At 43.2% G+C, this 16,164-nt stretch overlaps 1 protein-coding gene across 2 annotated transcripts; it reads left to right on the plus strand.

Moving 5' to 3' along the window:
• Nucleotides 1–217: 217 nt before the first annotated feature.
• On the plus strand, nt 218–12,962 carry dll4 (delta-like 4 (Drosophila)). Of its 2 annotated transcripts, none has more exons than XM_060916308.1 (11): nt 218–692; nt 1,674–1,931; nt 2,180–2,237; nt 4,376–4,639; nt 8,056–8,116; nt 8,243–8,373; nt 10,270–10,439; nt 10,524–10,743; nt 10,822–11,545; nt 11,715–11,823; nt 11,906–12,962. In XM_060916308.1, the coding sequence occupies exons 1-11, from the start codon at nt 639–641 to the stop codon at nt 11,921–11,923; spliced, it is 2,067 nt and encodes a 688-aa protein (XP_060772291.1). In that variant the 5' UTR covers nt 218–638; the 3' UTR covers nt 11,924–12,962. The 2 variants fall into 2 exon arrangements, with proteins under 2 accessions (XP_060772291.1, XP_060772292.1); XM_060916309.1 differs by having other exon boundaries at nt 11,918–12,962.
• Nucleotides 12,963–16,164: the final 3,202 nt, after the last annotated feature.

Below are 16,164 nucleotides of genomic sequence, written 5' to 3' on the forward strand. Positions count from 1 at the left end.
ATTCTGTATAACACACTTCTAGCAGAGCAGTGTGCTGTTTGTTCCACATGTGCACATCATTGTTGTTGGAGCGAGTGGGCGTGGCCAGATGATGATGAGGAGGAGGGGGAGCTGAATAAAGTGGGCGGGTCTAATGATGGACAGTTTATGTAATGAGCAGCGCGGACTGGAAGCCTGTATAAATTCTGCTGTGCGTCTGAACTTCCACTTCATTCAGGACTTAAGGAGACGCGTTCGGGTCCAAACATCTGCGTGATTACAGCAGTCTAACGCGCACAGGAGCAGAAAACAACACACACACACACACACACACACACACGCACGGGAGGTCTGTGGAATAGTGGACATGCAGGGACGGGACGGATAATGAGACTGGATCCAACGCTCCACCTTTTGGATAACCTGGAAATGTGAACGCGCCTTTTGCGCACGGAAGAGCGGCGACGCGCAAAGGAATATACCCCCTTCTCCTCCTCCTCCTCCTCCTCTTCATCCTACTTTTGTGTGCTTTATTTATTTTATTTATATACAGCTTGAAGCCTTCCTTCCACTTTGGAATAGGAGCTTTATTTTTGGTAGGAAATTACCCCGGGGGTGACCCAGCTGCCCCGCCACAGCATTCTGGGAAAATATAAAGGATGGCAGCTTGGTTCACCTTTCTGATCGCATCCTACAGCGCGCTCCTAACGCAGGTAAATGCACCTTCATCATCACCATCACCATCATCAGGTCTATATCTCACAGTGTTGCAGTGCAGAGTGATGAAGAACCACAACATGGCTAATAATAATAATAATATGTGAGTTTAGGATTTTAGCAGCTCAGACATGATGAGTGCTTGATAAAAAGATCCAGTGCATGAAGACACAAAGCTGCATCTTTCTTTTTCAAATGTCTACTTTTTTTATTTAATTAGCTTTTGCCATAGCAAAATAAATATATATATTATGGCTGGGGAAACCACTACAGCTTGCACCAATTACAGTGGCCCCATTGTACCAAATCTGCATGAACTGTGGGGGAAACCAGAGCACCCGGAGGAAACCCACACAGACAGGCCCTTGTTGGCGACGAGGGTCGAACCCAGAACCTTGTTGCAGTTAGGTGACAGTGATAACCAATACACCACCCTTTTTTTTGGGGGGGGGGGACACACACGTCCTGAAGTACATCTGCACGGGCATGACCAAGTTAAATAAAATGTGTGTGTGTGTTGGAGCAGCTGTAAAAGATTAACTGTTTCTTGTAAATTGTGTTCCTTGTTTGTTTCACTGTTTGTGATGGAAAGCTTATAAACCAAGAGCGATGCAACAATCTGGTCTATTACTAAGAAACACTTCATTAACACATGATTACCTGCTGCATCATCTGGAGAAAAGCTGGAGCATAACTATGGACGGCATGTTTCACGTTTTCTGAACTGATACAAAAGAAAGGAACTATTTTTTGATCTGTGGTCTCGTCAGACACCGAGACACTATCCTGACGTTAAACTAGTGCTATACAGAGCTCCATTACGCTCACAGGAGTAAAAGAAGCGTCTTTGGGTTGCACGTTCACACCTTTAAGGAGCATATTTGAGCTTAGGCTTTCAAAGATACTCCACATGCACCTTCACAGGTAAACCACTCGACATGCAGCTTTTCTCTCTTTCTGTATGTATCCATCTATAGATATACGGATCTGGTGTTTTCGAGCTGAAGCTCCACGAGTTCAAGAACTTCAAAGGTCTGCTGGCGAGCGGAACCTCATGCAGACCAGACTGCAGGACTTTTTTCCGCGTTTGTCTGAAGAACTACCAGGTGTCCTTGTCTCCAGGGGACTGCATCTTCGGCAAGAACGTCACCTCCATGCTGGGCTCCAACTCGTTCAAGATGGAAGCAGGACCCCCGAGCACACTCATACGCCTGCCCTTCAACTTCAGATGGCCGGTAAGAGGGAGGGGAAAAAAAAGTGCACGAGGCAGTCAGAAAACTTTCCACTAAAGCTGGGATTACAAAATAAAGCAGCAGTCGCTACGCTGATGTGCAGAATTTACACCTGCGCTGTTGCATGAACTCGTACCCCTCATGGACATTTCATGCTAATTTACATAAATGATCAGTTTTATGAATAAATCATCTTCTTAGCTGTAGCCTAATTATAGATGTGATGTATTTATGACACTTTCTCTCCTTAGGGATCATTTTCTCTGATCATTGAGGCCTGGTATTCACCCTCAGAGGATACACCTGTAGGTAAGTACTTCCACTTTTATCCACTAGAGGGCGACACTCACTATTATACACACCAACGCTTGGAGTGAATTAAGTAAAGCATTGTTAGTTGTTTGGTTGTTTGGTTGTTTTTTATTTTCTACAAGATGTTATGAGCCTCGAGGTTATGGTCACTATATATATATATATATATATATACTAGATACAATTTTATTATTATTATTATTATTATTATTATTATTATTCAAAATCTCTCCTGTGGTAATAATAATAATAATAATAATAATAATAATAATAAAGATTGTTTTTTTTGTTGTTGTTTTGTTTTACGCACATGTACAGCCGTGCAACTGCGTTTTCCTCTCGCTTCAAAAACACCTTCACATTCTCATACTCGAACACAATTGGACTTCCTTTGGTTTATTTTTGGCGTGGGAAAGCGCAGTGGGCTTTGGTGAGAATACTTGACGCTTGCCAAAACCATCCGACTGCACTTTCCTGTATTTTACACCTTTCTGTGTCCCGCCCTTTGGAACGGGATAATAGCATGGGAATGTTTTTCGCTCGACTTAAAGGAAAAAGGAAATTCGTTGGGGATTTTTTTTTTTTTTATTATTTCTATGGATTGGATTAAACCTCGAAGCAGAGTCCAGCACTGAGAGTGTGTGAAAGTAGCTGTAGTTTTTATAGCTATAGATTTCGGGGTTGTGATGGCTTAATGGTTAGGGCTCTGCTTGCTAATCAGAAGGTCAAGGGTTCAAGCCCCAGCACCACCAAGCTGCCCTTCATCATGTTTCTATTAATGTGCAAATTGAAAATGGGTATAGGAAACATGTGAGTTAAAAAAAAAACTCTAATATCGTGAAAAGTCTTTATGCTTACGAGGTGGGTTTTTTTCAGATAATTCAATAAAGCAATATTTCACAAAATTGAAACAGAAACACATTTTTCTTATTTAAGTCACATGACATGATATGAAGAGCAAATGAAAATGCTATTCTCTCCTTTCTGAGAGAGACAGAGAGAGAGGAACAGACAGATGACAGACAGACAGGCAGGGGGAAGAGAGAAAGACAGATGGGGAGAGAGAGTGAGACAGTCAGAGAGATAGACAGACAGGAGAGAGAGAGAGGAACAGACAGATGGGGAAAGAGAGACAGACAGGCAGGCGGGGGAGAGAGAGAAAGACAGACGGGGAGAGAAAAAGAGAGTTAGAGAGAGACAGACGGGGAGAAAGAGTGAGAGGGAGAGAGAGACAGACAGACAGGGAAGGAGAGAGTGAGTGAGAGAGACAGACAGATGGGGAGAGAGAGAGACAGACAGATAGAGGGGAGAGAGAGACAGACAGAGAGGGGGGAGAGAGATAGACAGGGAGAGGGAGGCAGACAGACAGCGTGCGAGAGAGAGAGAGACAGACAGAGTGAGTGAGAGGGAGAGAGACAGACAGACAGACAGACTGGGGAGAGAGAGGGGGAGAGAGAGACAGACAAACAGACAGAGAGAGACAGACAGACAGACAGATAGACAGACAGAGTGGAAGAGGGAGACAGACAGACAGAGAGAGAGACAGAGTGGGGGAGAGAGAGAGACAGAGAGAGAGAGTGGGAGAGAGAGAGAGAGAGAGAGACAGACAGACAGACAGACAGACAGACAGAGAGATAGAGAGAGAGAGACAGAGACAGAGTGGGAGAGAGACAGACAGACAGACAGAGAGATAGAGAAAGAGAGAGAGAGACAGAGTGGGAGAGAGAGAGACAGACAGACAGAGAGATAGAGAAAGAGAGAGAGAGACAGAGAGACAGAGTGGGAGAGAGAGAGACAGACAGAGAGATAGAGAGAGAGACAGAGTGGGAGAGAGAGAGACAGACAGAGAGATAGAGAAAGAGAGAGAGAGCTTTGTAAGAGTTTTCACAAGAGGAGAAACTCCAGCTTTAGTAACATCACTCAGTGGAAACACAGAACATTTGCAGTTGTGTTTTGTTGAATTTTTTTGAAATATCACTGCATCATGGCTGACCCTGAGCTCCGAACCCAACTTCCTCACAAGCTGGGATATGTGGGGGAAAAACAAAAAGAATTTCATTGTGCTGTAATGTACATGTGACGAGCTCTTCTTCTTGTTCTTAAATGTTTTTTGTTCTTTTTGTTCCCCTCCATAGACCCAAACAACCCCGACTTACAGATTAGTTCTTTTGCCATCCAAAGACAGCTGGAAGTAGGGGCTGAGTGGTCTCAGGATGTCCAAAGCAATCAGCAGACGGAGCTAAGGTATTCTTACCGGTTCATCTGCAATGAAAATTACTACGGCGACAGTTGTTCCAAAATATGCACGCCCAGGGACGACCGTTTTGGCCACTACACCTGCAAGCCAGACGGGCAGTTATCCTGTCTCCCCGGCTGGAAAGGGGAATACTGCGAAGAACGTAAGCAACCAGAGATCACCACGCACTGGCCTTTAGGAGACTCAGGGTCTGCTTTAGTGCTTCACCTTGCTCTTAAAAAAAAAACACCACCACCACCACCACCACCAGTGTGCTTTCTCAGGTGCACGTGGGGCCTCTGTGTTCACCAGCCAACCTCATAACCTCCTTTTACAAAGAAATTCAGATGCAGATGTGATCCATCCAGGTACTTTTAGTGCTCCTGGAGATCTGTCGTTCTCATTTCAGACCATCGTCCTGCACCTGAACGAAATTCATCGAGGTGTTCTGTAGTAGCTGAGACGTTCTTTTATTCGATCCAGATGGCTTTAAATGAAAAAAACACAAGTCTTTGTCGGCATTTGCAATTCGTCCACCCTGAACCCTTCGACTTTCAAATCATTTGAGGAAACAAAAAACATCTTTTACGGTGTAAGATGATCTTTATTTTAAATAATATGGGTTGGTGAAATGCACGGGTTCTTAAACTGTTTCCGCATCCAGGGGCCTTTTAAACTTTTTATGGATGAACTTTCCGCTCACAAGACCGCCTTTATTTTAAATTAAATTCATCATTAGAGTTAAGTTGACTTTTTATGTTTTTAAGGCCGCTTGTTTTCATTTTAACGAGGTCAAGATTAAACTTATAACTATAACTCGGGATGTAATAATAAATATAACAGCTTTGATAATTGGTTTGTGATTATCACGACCTTCAGGAAAAAGAAACGGTGTTGAACTGTTCACTTATCTTTTGTGCCTTTATTACGTAACGTGATCACGGATATAGGCCTCGCTCTAGAGTAAAGGTGTATATATAAGGGTACCAAGGGTACCGCTGATAAGGGCTGGTACAGTTTAGGATTTGGACAGTGCACTTTGAGAAGCCTGGGTGGATTTAAAACCAAAATCTGGCAACTCTGCTGGAAACACTTCCAATATGTCGAGCCAGCTGCTTTCTCTCGCAGTTTGAGGAGCACTCATTACGGTTAATGCCATCACTGAGAGCCCCATGCGCTTCACTTTGCCAAATGCTGCGAGTTTGGATCTGGTTTCGGTTCTGGTTTTGGGCCTCTCAAGCATTTTGTCCTCCTCTAGCATGTAATTACATGACAGACTTATCAAACAAGTTTTCACCTGATTTATTATTGCGACTTCATCAGAATGAAACTGGAAGTCAGTGTAGATCCGATGATGTCCACCGTTAACCACTTCAGCCCTGATTTGAAAGGGTTTTTTTTATTATTACGTGTATTATACCTCTGGAACATGAGGTTATAAAAAGCATGTATTTGTGCAACATGGCTAGAACTTTTTTTTCTGTTTTTATTTACGTTCTTTTGTGTAGTTTAATCAGAATGTTCCCATAAATTTGATTTTAAATTTATGGGTTTTTTTGATGATGGGAAAGCTGTGAATATCTGTGACCTACATTACAGTCGGAGTGGAGGGTTTAGGATATTTGGAGAAGCACGAGTTGATGGGGAAGGAGCAGTGCGCATGCGCGGAAACCTTTGCTTATTACTGGAGAAGTGGGATAAACTAGGGCGCTGTGTGTGTGTGTGTGTGGGCGCCGCGAGAGAGAGAGAGAGAGAGAGAAAGAGCGCGTGCTTGGTAATTTAATCCTAGTCGAGCACGCGCTGCCCTAATCGTGGCGTTATTATCCGCCACGCGCCGCCGTTGCGCGCGCTCTCATTGTGGCTTTGCGGCGTGGCAGCTGCAAAATTACGGCTCGCGCGGCCTGAGAACAACAATAGCGGCAGCTGTCCTTTTTTTTTTTTTTAATTGAGACAGAGCATCTGTTCCAGTCTAAAAAAGCCGCAGTTCAACCCACTTTATGAAGAAAGAAAGGGAAAAAAAAGCGCTTTAGTGTGTATATAACACAGACGCCAATTACAAACAGCGAGCGCATCCACGCCTCTCACGTCCTGTCCAATCAGGTGCTCTGAAACCAGAAAGGGGCGTGACTAGTTTAGCTCTGAGGTGATCCGGAAGTGCTGGATTGTCAGAAATCCAATGTTGTTGTAAAATAAATAATTTTAAAACTAGCAGCTCGGATTCTGTCTGGATTTCCACCCACAACCTCTAAAAGTCACACCGGAAGCCTCGTACCATCTTTTTCTTTTCCTCTTAAATTCCTCCTCGATTACTACTAATAATTAATCAAATTTACACAGCAAGCTCGGCTAGTCCGTCAGCCGAGAGTTGTACGTCGGAAGAGCGTTGTCATGGTTACAGCGCGCCGTCGCGTGAGCTGCTTCTTTACGTCAGCACAAACAGGCGCCGTTTTGTCTTTAAAAACTCTCCATGAAGTCAATAATAACTTGTTCTGCGTCCAAACTGAGAGCTTTAACATTTCACAACGTCCACACAGACATGCTTCATGTTTAATTTGTGTCTCTGAGCTGTAAAACAAATGCGCCATGTTGTTATTTTTGTCTTAATAACTCATTCCAAGATATCATGTCGTTATTTGGACTTAATATCATTACACTGACTTAATATCTGGTTATTTTGACATAGATTGTTGTTTCAAATTTGAAATAAATCAAACCAGATGTTGTTTCAGTGAAAATCAGGTGTATGTGTCATCTCTAATAATCAAATAATACGCAAAAGAACAAAAAAAAGTCAAACTAACAAGTTATTAAGTCAAAATACGTTATTATCTAGGGTGGGACAAAATGCTAATCCACGACCGCAACTATAACAAAGAAAACGTTACGTTATGTTATATGTTACCGTATCCCTGTCTGTGTATGGCCGGAGTAGGATCTCCATCAGACGTACATTTTGTTTCCAGAAAAAGTTAACAAAACATTTGGCTCCATCTTAGGAAGTATGCTAATGCTATCTAGTCAATATCATTAGCTAACGGTAGAAATCCAGTGTTCTGACACCAAATAAAATTATCATGAGCATAAAGAAAAGGTCTGATCAGTGCTTGCTCACCTGTTTGTTTGTTTGTTTGTTGGTTTGTTGGTTGGTTGGTTGGTTGGGCCAGGTAGTAGTTCTCTGCTAAACTTGCTTGTGGACCATGCTCGCCATTGGATAATGATTAGCATGAATTTCCCAGAGACATTCCCGTGGGTGTTATGTTATTAATCAAAGTAGCCTGTTACAGTGAGATTTACCAGGTCGCTTACTAGTTTAGAATCACGTGGCATTAATGATAAGAAAAATAAGAATAAAGTCTTACTGGGGTGGCCATGGATCACACCAGGGTGGTACTGGCCACCCCTTACCAACACCCATGTTTGAGACTGAGGAACAGAGTGAGAAGCCTTAAATAACCACTGATACTTACCACATTATCAGGATTGTTCGTAATTCACATTATTTATTATGGAAAATTGAAGTTATTTGTTGAATATTTGAGTTCCTGTGTGACTAATCAGCATTTCCACTTCCTTTCACAGCGATCTGCCTTAAAGGCTGCAGCGAAGCTAACGGCAACTGCTCCAACCCTGGAGAGTGTATGTAAGTACACAAACTAGAAAAAATTTTTTTTTTTTGGTGCTAATTAATAGACCAGAATTGGATATACGGTACATGAACACAAAGGATTCTCCTTCTAATGAGCTGTTCTGTGTTTATGTGTTGCAGGTGCCGAGAGGGCTGGCAGGGAACGTTTTGTACCGAGTGTAGGAAACATCCCGTGTGTCAGCATGGTACATGCCACAAGCCGTGGGAGTGTCACTGTAAAGAAGGCTGGGGAGGACTCTTCTGTGATCAAGGTGAGGCTGAACATCACGTCAGTCCAAAAACAGTCTCAGAGCTGTTTATGTAAATCACCGCTAGTAAAAAATCATCACAAGAGTAAAATGAGTTAAAATGTTTTTTTTCTCAGAACCCTATCTGAAAGGAAACTCCCCAGTGTAACACACTGATACATTCCCAGTACATATGAGATTAAATTCAGCTTTATTTCCATGGCATAGAGTACAAGTTTAACTACAAGCAAATGCAGATCCTTCAGGGTTCCTTTTGTGTTATGGAGTTGCATAAGGACCTTTAATTCATTATAGCTCTGTGTGTGTGTGTGTGTGTGTGTGTGTGTGTGTGTGTGTGTGTGTGTGTATGAAATGGTTTTGAAAGTTTTAGACAGTTTTGTATAGAATAGACAAAAAAAATATTCCAGGAATTTCAGTATTCCAATATTACAAGATCAATTAGTCCCAATATTGCCTCTTAGGGGGAAAAAAAAAAGAAGATCTAGCTTCCTTAAAGGTTCTTGTCCATCTGGGAAAACATTTCAATGTCCTACATAAAAATATAAACTCTTAGTAACCCCTTTTCTAAGACAACGAACCCCTTTTCCTGAAGAATAGGAACCTTTTTCTAAGAGCAGGAACTCTTATCCAAAAGAAAGAACCTCATTCTAAGAACAGGAACCTTTTCCAAAGACTATGAACCCCTTTGCCCGAAGAATAGGAATCTCTCAAAGTAGGAACTCTTTTCTAAAAGAAAGAACTTCGTTCTAAGAACAGGAACCCTTTCCAAAGAGTAGGAACCCCTTTTTTTCTGAAGAATAGGAACCTCTTTCTAAGAGCAGGAACTCTTTTCTAAAAGAAAGAACCTCATACTAAGAAAAGGAACTTTTTCCAAAGACTATGAACCCCTTTGCCTGAAGAATAGGAATCTCTTTCTCAAAGTAGGAATTCTTTTCTAAAAGAAAGAACCTCGTTCTAAGAACAGGAACCCTTTCCAAAGAGTAGGAACCCTTTTTTTGAATAATAGGAACCTCTTTCTAAGAGCAGGAACTCTTTTCTAAAAGAAAGAACCTCATACTAAGAAAAGGAACTTTTTCCAAAGACTATGAACCCCTTTGCCCGAAGAATAGGAATCTCTTTCTCAAAGTAGGAATTCTTTTCTAAAAGAAAGAACCTCGTTCTAAGAACAGGAACCCTTTCCAAAGAGTAGGAACCCCTTTTTTTTCTGAAGAATAGGAACCTCTTTCTAAGAGCAGGAACTCTTTTCTAAAAGATAGAACCTCATACTAAGAAAAGGAACTTTTTCCAAAGACTATGAACCCCTTTGCCTGAAGAATAGGAATCTCTTTCTCAATGTAGGAATTATTTTCTAAAAGAAAGAACCTCGTTCTAAGAACAAGAACCCTTTCTGAAGAGTAGGAACCCTTTTTTTCTGAAGAATAGGAACCTCTTTCTAAGAGCAGGAACCCTTTTCTAAAAGAAAGAACCTCATTCTAAGGACAGGAACCCTTTTTTCTGAAGAACAGGAACATCTTTCTAAGTGGAAGAACCCATTTTTGAAGAGTAGGAATCTTTTCCTAATGGATATAATGGATTTAGCAACCTGATCTGGTTTGATTAAGGTTCTATGTGGAACAGGTTGTGTCTCTTTTACATTTGAGAACCCTGAACTATTCAAAGAACCCTTATTCTAGGAGTAGGAACGCTTTCCTAAGAGTATATTCTTCGATTCTTTTCTGATATATTTATTGCTGTGATCTTGCATTTGGATACAAGACAGAATTTTTTTTTTTTTTTTTGCTGACAGAAACTGGGAGGTTTAAAGGGTTTTATTAGCCAGTTGTGCACAAGCATGGTTTCGTAACTAGCGAGTTGACTCTAGGTCGTGATTTAAGTGCTATCATTCACATTTGACACTAGATCTGAACTTCTGCACCCACCACAAGCCGTGTCTGAATGGAGCCACATGCATGAACACCGGGCAGGGCAGCTACACGTGCACGTGCAGGCCGGGCTACACCGGGGTCAACTGCGAGCTGGAGGTGCGTCACTGCGACAGCAACCCGTGCAGGAACCGAGGACACTGTGTGGTGAGTCCTGCTGCTGCTCCTGATGTCTTAGCGAGAAGCTTAGCATGCTAATAGGGCAGTCTGCTAAAGTCATGTATCTTTCAGGAGCTGGATAACGGCTACACGTGCACGTGTCTGCCAGGTTTCGAGGGCACGCACTGCGAGCAGAGCCTCCTGACCTGCGCGGACATGCCGTGCTTTCAGGGCGGAAAGTGCCACGAGAGGGACAACGGACGCAGCTATTTGTGCGACTGTCCTAAAGGATACACCGGACTCAACTGTGAGAAAAGGGTGGACAAATGTACAACTCTACCATGCGCTAATGGTACGTCCCGTCCCCACCTGATGTGCGTATGTGTGTGTGTGTTTACCTGCATGTAACTAAACTCCCCGTGCTCCACAGGTGGCGTGTGTGTGATCCTGAATGGCGTCCGTATGTGCAGCTGTCGAGCAGGATTTACAGGCCAGCGCTGCGAGATCAACATCAACTACTGCTCCTCGAACCCCTGCGCTAACGGCAGCACCTGTCACAACAGCATCAACGGCTACTCCTGCTCGTGCGCGCCAGGGTACACCGGGCAGAACTGCGAGCTCCACAGCGCCCCCTGCTCGTCGCAGCATCTCTGCCTGAACGGAGGATCGTGCACCAACGTCCCCGACGGCCCTCCTGTTTGTCTGTGTCCCAGCGGCTATATAGGGCCACGCTGCAACTATGTTAACATCAAGCGTCCCGTGCAAACGACCCATGAACCGCAGAACGACTTCCAGTGGGCCGCCGTGTCCCTCGGCGTAGGTTTAGTGGCTCTGCTCATGCTCGTGTGTATGGTGGCAATCGCACTGCGCCACATCCACAGGCAAGCGGCTGCCGAAAGGACTCACGACGCCATGAACAATCAATCGGATACGCAGAGGGACAATCTGATCCCGACGTCACAGCTCAAGAACACGAACAAGAAGGTGGACCTGGAGGTGGACTGCAGCCAGGAGAAGTCCAATTACATCCTCAAGAACTACCATTTGGACTACAACTCGTCGAAAGAGTTTAAGGAAAGCCAGACGCAAGAGGATAAAAGTCACAAGTACGAAAAGTGTTTAGAAGACAAAATGCCGTTGAGTAGAATGTACAGGTGAGTCCAAGGGACACTTTGAGAATTCAATTCAAACGGAATTAAATCTAACTTGCAGCATGTCTTAAAAAGAGCGCCTGATTAATCTGACCCCTCGTCTTTCACCGTGACTATAAGCCGGGCTGCTTTTCCTTCACGCTAACACCGAGTGTGTGATTTTTGTGCGCAGTGAAAAGCCCGAGTGTAGGATATCAACGATATGCTCCCCGAGAGACTCCATGTACCAGTCTGTGTTTGTAATAGCGGAGGAGAGAAGTGAATGCGTCATAGCAACCGAGGTGAGACGGAAAGATGCGGGGGGGGATCCCTTAATTTCCTTAATATGTGCAAAAGTATTGGAATGTGATTGTAATTGTCAAGTTTTTTTTTCAGGTATAAACAACATGACGGGAGGATGAAACAGGAACACGGGAGGTGCGAGGAGAAAGAAAACACAATCAAAGCAGAATTTTCTGGATTGTTTACAAAAAAAAAAAAGAACTGAAAGACTGGAGATGATTTTTTGTGATGTCCACTGCTGCTCTGAGAAACTTGAGGACGCAATAGATGAAGCTTGCTTTGCGTGTACAGACGTGTACAGTCCTGGACCTTTTCTTTTCTTTTCCTTTCTTTTTTTTTTTCTTTGACCCCTGAGGTGTGGTCTCATGGTTTTATGGTTTTTCCCTCTCAAGCTCGTAAGGAAGAAAAAAAAGCAGGACTTACACTGACTGCACTGCAGGAGGACCAGAGGGGGAATAAAGTGTTTGGCACAGAGCAGAGAGACGTCCCCCCTCCTCACATCGAGGGAGGGAGGGAGGGAGGGAGCGTTCTCTCTCTCTCTCTCTCTCTCTCGATCATGTGGCAATCACAGACACGTCATCTGCCAACTAATCACTCTGAAGGTGCCAGGGACGTCCAAACCTTCACGCCAGCATCATTGCCCACTATGCAAAAACGGAAAAGAAAAGAAAAGGAACCACGGTTTGGGAGAGATGGAGGAACAATCACAGCCTCTCCCATTCCAATCATGAGGAAATGAATGTCTGTACAAAAAAAAAAAGTACAAATCATATCAAGACTGTTTTGTTCTCCGAGATTGTATGCAGCCCAAATTTCACAAAAAAGCCTTAAAAGGAACAGAACGAACGGGACGCTCAGCTTTGTTTCGTTGGATTGACGGAAAACCAGGAATGGATGCAATCAAGAAACAGCAGGGATCGGAATCGGAGAAAAGAGTGAGAAAATAAAAGACAAAAGACTGCACACCAACCACTGACTGCCTATAAATTTAGACCAATAATGTAATTTTTAAAAGAAAAATGATTATTTGCAGAGTTAATTTAATTACAACACACTGCTCTTTATATGTTTTATACTATTATTTTTTGTATATAATGCATATTTATAAAAAAAACACCAAACAAACAAACAAACAAACAAACTGAAGAATAAAAAAAAAAATAATAATCATGGCTGGTTTTTGATGTTGAATTAGATAAATATTTTAATTTCTCTTCACATCTCTGAAAGAAAGAAAGAAAAGTCCCTCTCACCCTGTCGTCACCCCCTCACTTGTAAATTGGCTTGAAATTTAAATCCGTTGCCTCGGCTACAGGCCCCTCGAGCTGGCGAAGTGTGGGAGTGAAACAGATGCCCCCGGGGTGCAACCCTGCTCCGCCATAAAAACAGCGGCATATGCCACCCCTCTCACCCAGCTCCACGTAGCGAGTGCTGCGGCTATAAAGCTCTCTCACACACACACGCGCGCGGGTTTCAGCGCCAACAATCTTGGCCTCGTCTTCATGGATTGGTGTGTGTGTGTGTGGGGGTAAAAAGGAGAAACAGTGCTCCCGCTCCCCCTCCTGTTTCCCGTAACCTGTAACAAAAGCTGGCGGCTGAGCCATGTCCCGCACAGATGGGCTTCAGGGCAAAGCTGGCACCGAGAACAAAAAACAAAATAGCTACGGGCTTTAGGAAAAAAAAAAAGTTTAATTGAGCAATCTGGAGCTTGAACCCGGGATTATTTATTGTCGCTTTTTCCATATGGGTGGCGCAGGGTGACCTGGGTCTCCACTTAACGGAGCAAAGGTCATCTGTGAGACAGGCCGGAGCTGGGAGGGAATTTACGTCCTCCATTAGGAGCGCGAGCCCAGACTCGACAGGACGGACAAAGATGTGTACACGTGTTACTTGTTTAGGTCCCGTGTCAAAGCCGTGACAGACACCTGAACGCAGGTCTGGGGTGGTGTTTTTTCCTCGTCTCGGGCTGGAAATAATTCACCATCCAGTCTGGTGTCGAGGTTCACTGAGCAGAAGGTCAAGGATGTAAAGTACAGGACTCGGGGATTAGTTATTTATTAGTTATTGTTTACGCCATCAGCAGTAAGCAAGTCTCACACACACACACACACACACACACACATGGATAAACACACTCAGCATCATCCGGATGAAAAGGATGTTCGAAAAGCAACAAGGTTAGCAAAACGCTTCCGGCACATAACACTCGTTATCGCAGCAATTAGTCATGTGGTAAAGCTTTCGACCTGCAACTTGTTACACAGTGTGTGTGTGTGTGTGTGCCCCGCTCTTTGGCCTCAGGGTCTCCATCACATGGCCAGGCATTCTCATTGTGTTATAATCACAGCATCCTGTTTGTGACCTAGTGACATCATTTCCTGCTTCCTTTCTGATTAAAAAATGCAGAACATGCCGGCACAGGCCAAACACTTTTCTCACGCTTCTTTTTGGTGGTTGTTGTTGTTGTTGTTGTTGTTTCCCTCCATCTCAGTTCACATGGATACGTTCAGTCTCAGGAAACAGGTTCATATCAGACAAGAAGGAGGCAGCAGTGTGTAAATACTTATAATAACAATAATAATTATTTTTTCCCCATATTTCTTTTCCAGTTCGTGCAAACTTTACATTCAAGCCAAACAAACACAGGATCATGAAGAGAACCTGTTTTTATGTTTAAGAGCATTGAAAATGGTTATGTTCAATTCCAAATGACTGAAAACTAAAACCCTGAAGATCCTCCAGTGTGCAGGTTTCACTAATTAACACTAGAGGTCAGTGACATGCCCACTGACACAAGTACAACACTTCAGTATTATTTTGCCACATCAATCACACCATCCGTTATACATCAACAGAGGTGGACAAAGAACCCGACTTCATTACGTAAGTCAAAGTACAGATCCCACTGGTTTAATGTTACTCCAATACGAGTGAAAGTTGTCCAGTCAAATGTTTACTCAAATACTGAAGTACCTGCTTTTAAAAACATGCTTCCACAGGTCGGACAGTGAGTTTTTGTAGGCTGTGATGTGGTTCTGTTTTAGGCAAACATTTAAAACAAAATGACTCTTTATTCCTTTCAGAAACCTGAAACATGGGTTCTAGCTATACCCATGGGTGCGTGCATTCTCCAGAAGAACCGCCTCCTTCCGTTCTGCCATCAACTGATCGTGTTAAATAACGCTGCGGAGAAATCACTCAGCTTGATTTTATCCAGTCTATGGATGTGACGTGACCTTAGTGATTACTGATCGGCTCTCAGTGTCACCTGCGGGAAAAACCCCAATCACATTTTAGAAAAGAAAAGAAAAAAACATCCACTTTCAAAGCTGCTTCATAGTAACGAGTAACGAGGACCTTGATGGAAATGTAGTGGAGTGAAAAGAACGATATTTGTCTTTCAAATGGAGTGAAGTTAAAGTCATAAGTTTAAAAAAATGAATACTCAAGTAAAGTACAGATACTCAAAAAGTGTACTTAAGTACAGAACTCAAGTAAATGTACTTCGTTACTGTCCACCTCCGTACATCAAACACATATCCGCTATACATCAAACACATATCCGCTATACATCAATCATACATCTGCTATACATCAATCACACATATACATCAATCACACATTCGCTATACATCAATTATACATCCACTATACATCAATCACACATCTGCTATACATCAATCACACATCTGCTATGCATCAGTCACATATCTGCTATACATCAATGAGTGCGTTTACATGCACATAGAGAAAATCGAATTTCTGCCGTTGCTCGACTGAAATCGAAGCTCTAAATGGCATGGAAACACCTTAGCTCGGCTGAAATTGAACCGAACTTGATTTCTCATAATCGAGCTACACGACCTAGATTATGCGATTTTTGCCGAGCTACTTAGTGCATGTAAACCCTATCGAGCTACGTAGTCGAGCAACTTACTTCAGCACTGCCCCTTCTGGGAGTGACGAGACCACAAGCGGGAAACACGGCAGCCTCGGTCGGCATGACAACAGTAGTAGCGAGCAGCAGAAGAGGTCAGGAGGAACAAACGAAGAAGAGAAAATGGCGAGCAGAAACGTGCACTTCTGGAGCAATGAGGAGACAGAGTTCATGCTCATTCAGCTTAAGGAGTTGAATATATTAAAATTCATGGACGGGAGAAAAACGTGCAATGGAGAACACGGAACTGATAACTTTGTTTACACTCTTGAATAGCTCTTCTTCATGACGACAACCGGAAGTGTACCAACACGATGGGGCGTGTAGCGCCACCTGTGGCTCGGGTGCACAATGTACCTCACACAATAGCTCGATTTCCTTGTGTGCATGTAGGATTGGATTT

The sequence above is a fragment of the Neoarius graeffei genome, chromosome 3, assembly GCF_027579695.1.
Source record: "Neoarius graeffei isolate fNeoGra1 chromosome 3, fNeoGra1.pri, whole genome shotgun sequence".
NCBI lineage: Eukaryota > Metazoa > Chordata > Actinopteri > Siluriformes > Ariidae > Neoarius > Neoarius graeffei.

What these genes read in the sequence shown, in the direction of transcription:
- dll4 (XM_060916308.1), top strand. Translation starts at nt 639, where the DNA reads ATGGCAGCTTGGTTCACCTTTCTGATCGCATCCTACAGCGCGCTCCTA. An exon ending in AGGGGAATACTGCGAAGAAC is followed by an intron (nt 4,640 to 8,055) that starts GTAAGCAACCAG and finishes TTCCTTTCACAG; the next exon opens with CGATCTGCCTTAAAGGCTGC. An exon ending in TCCAACCCTGGAGAGTGTAT is followed by an intron (nt 8,117 to 8,242) that starts GTAAGTACACAA and finishes TATGTGTTGCAG; the next exon opens with GTGCCGAGAGGGCTGGCAGG.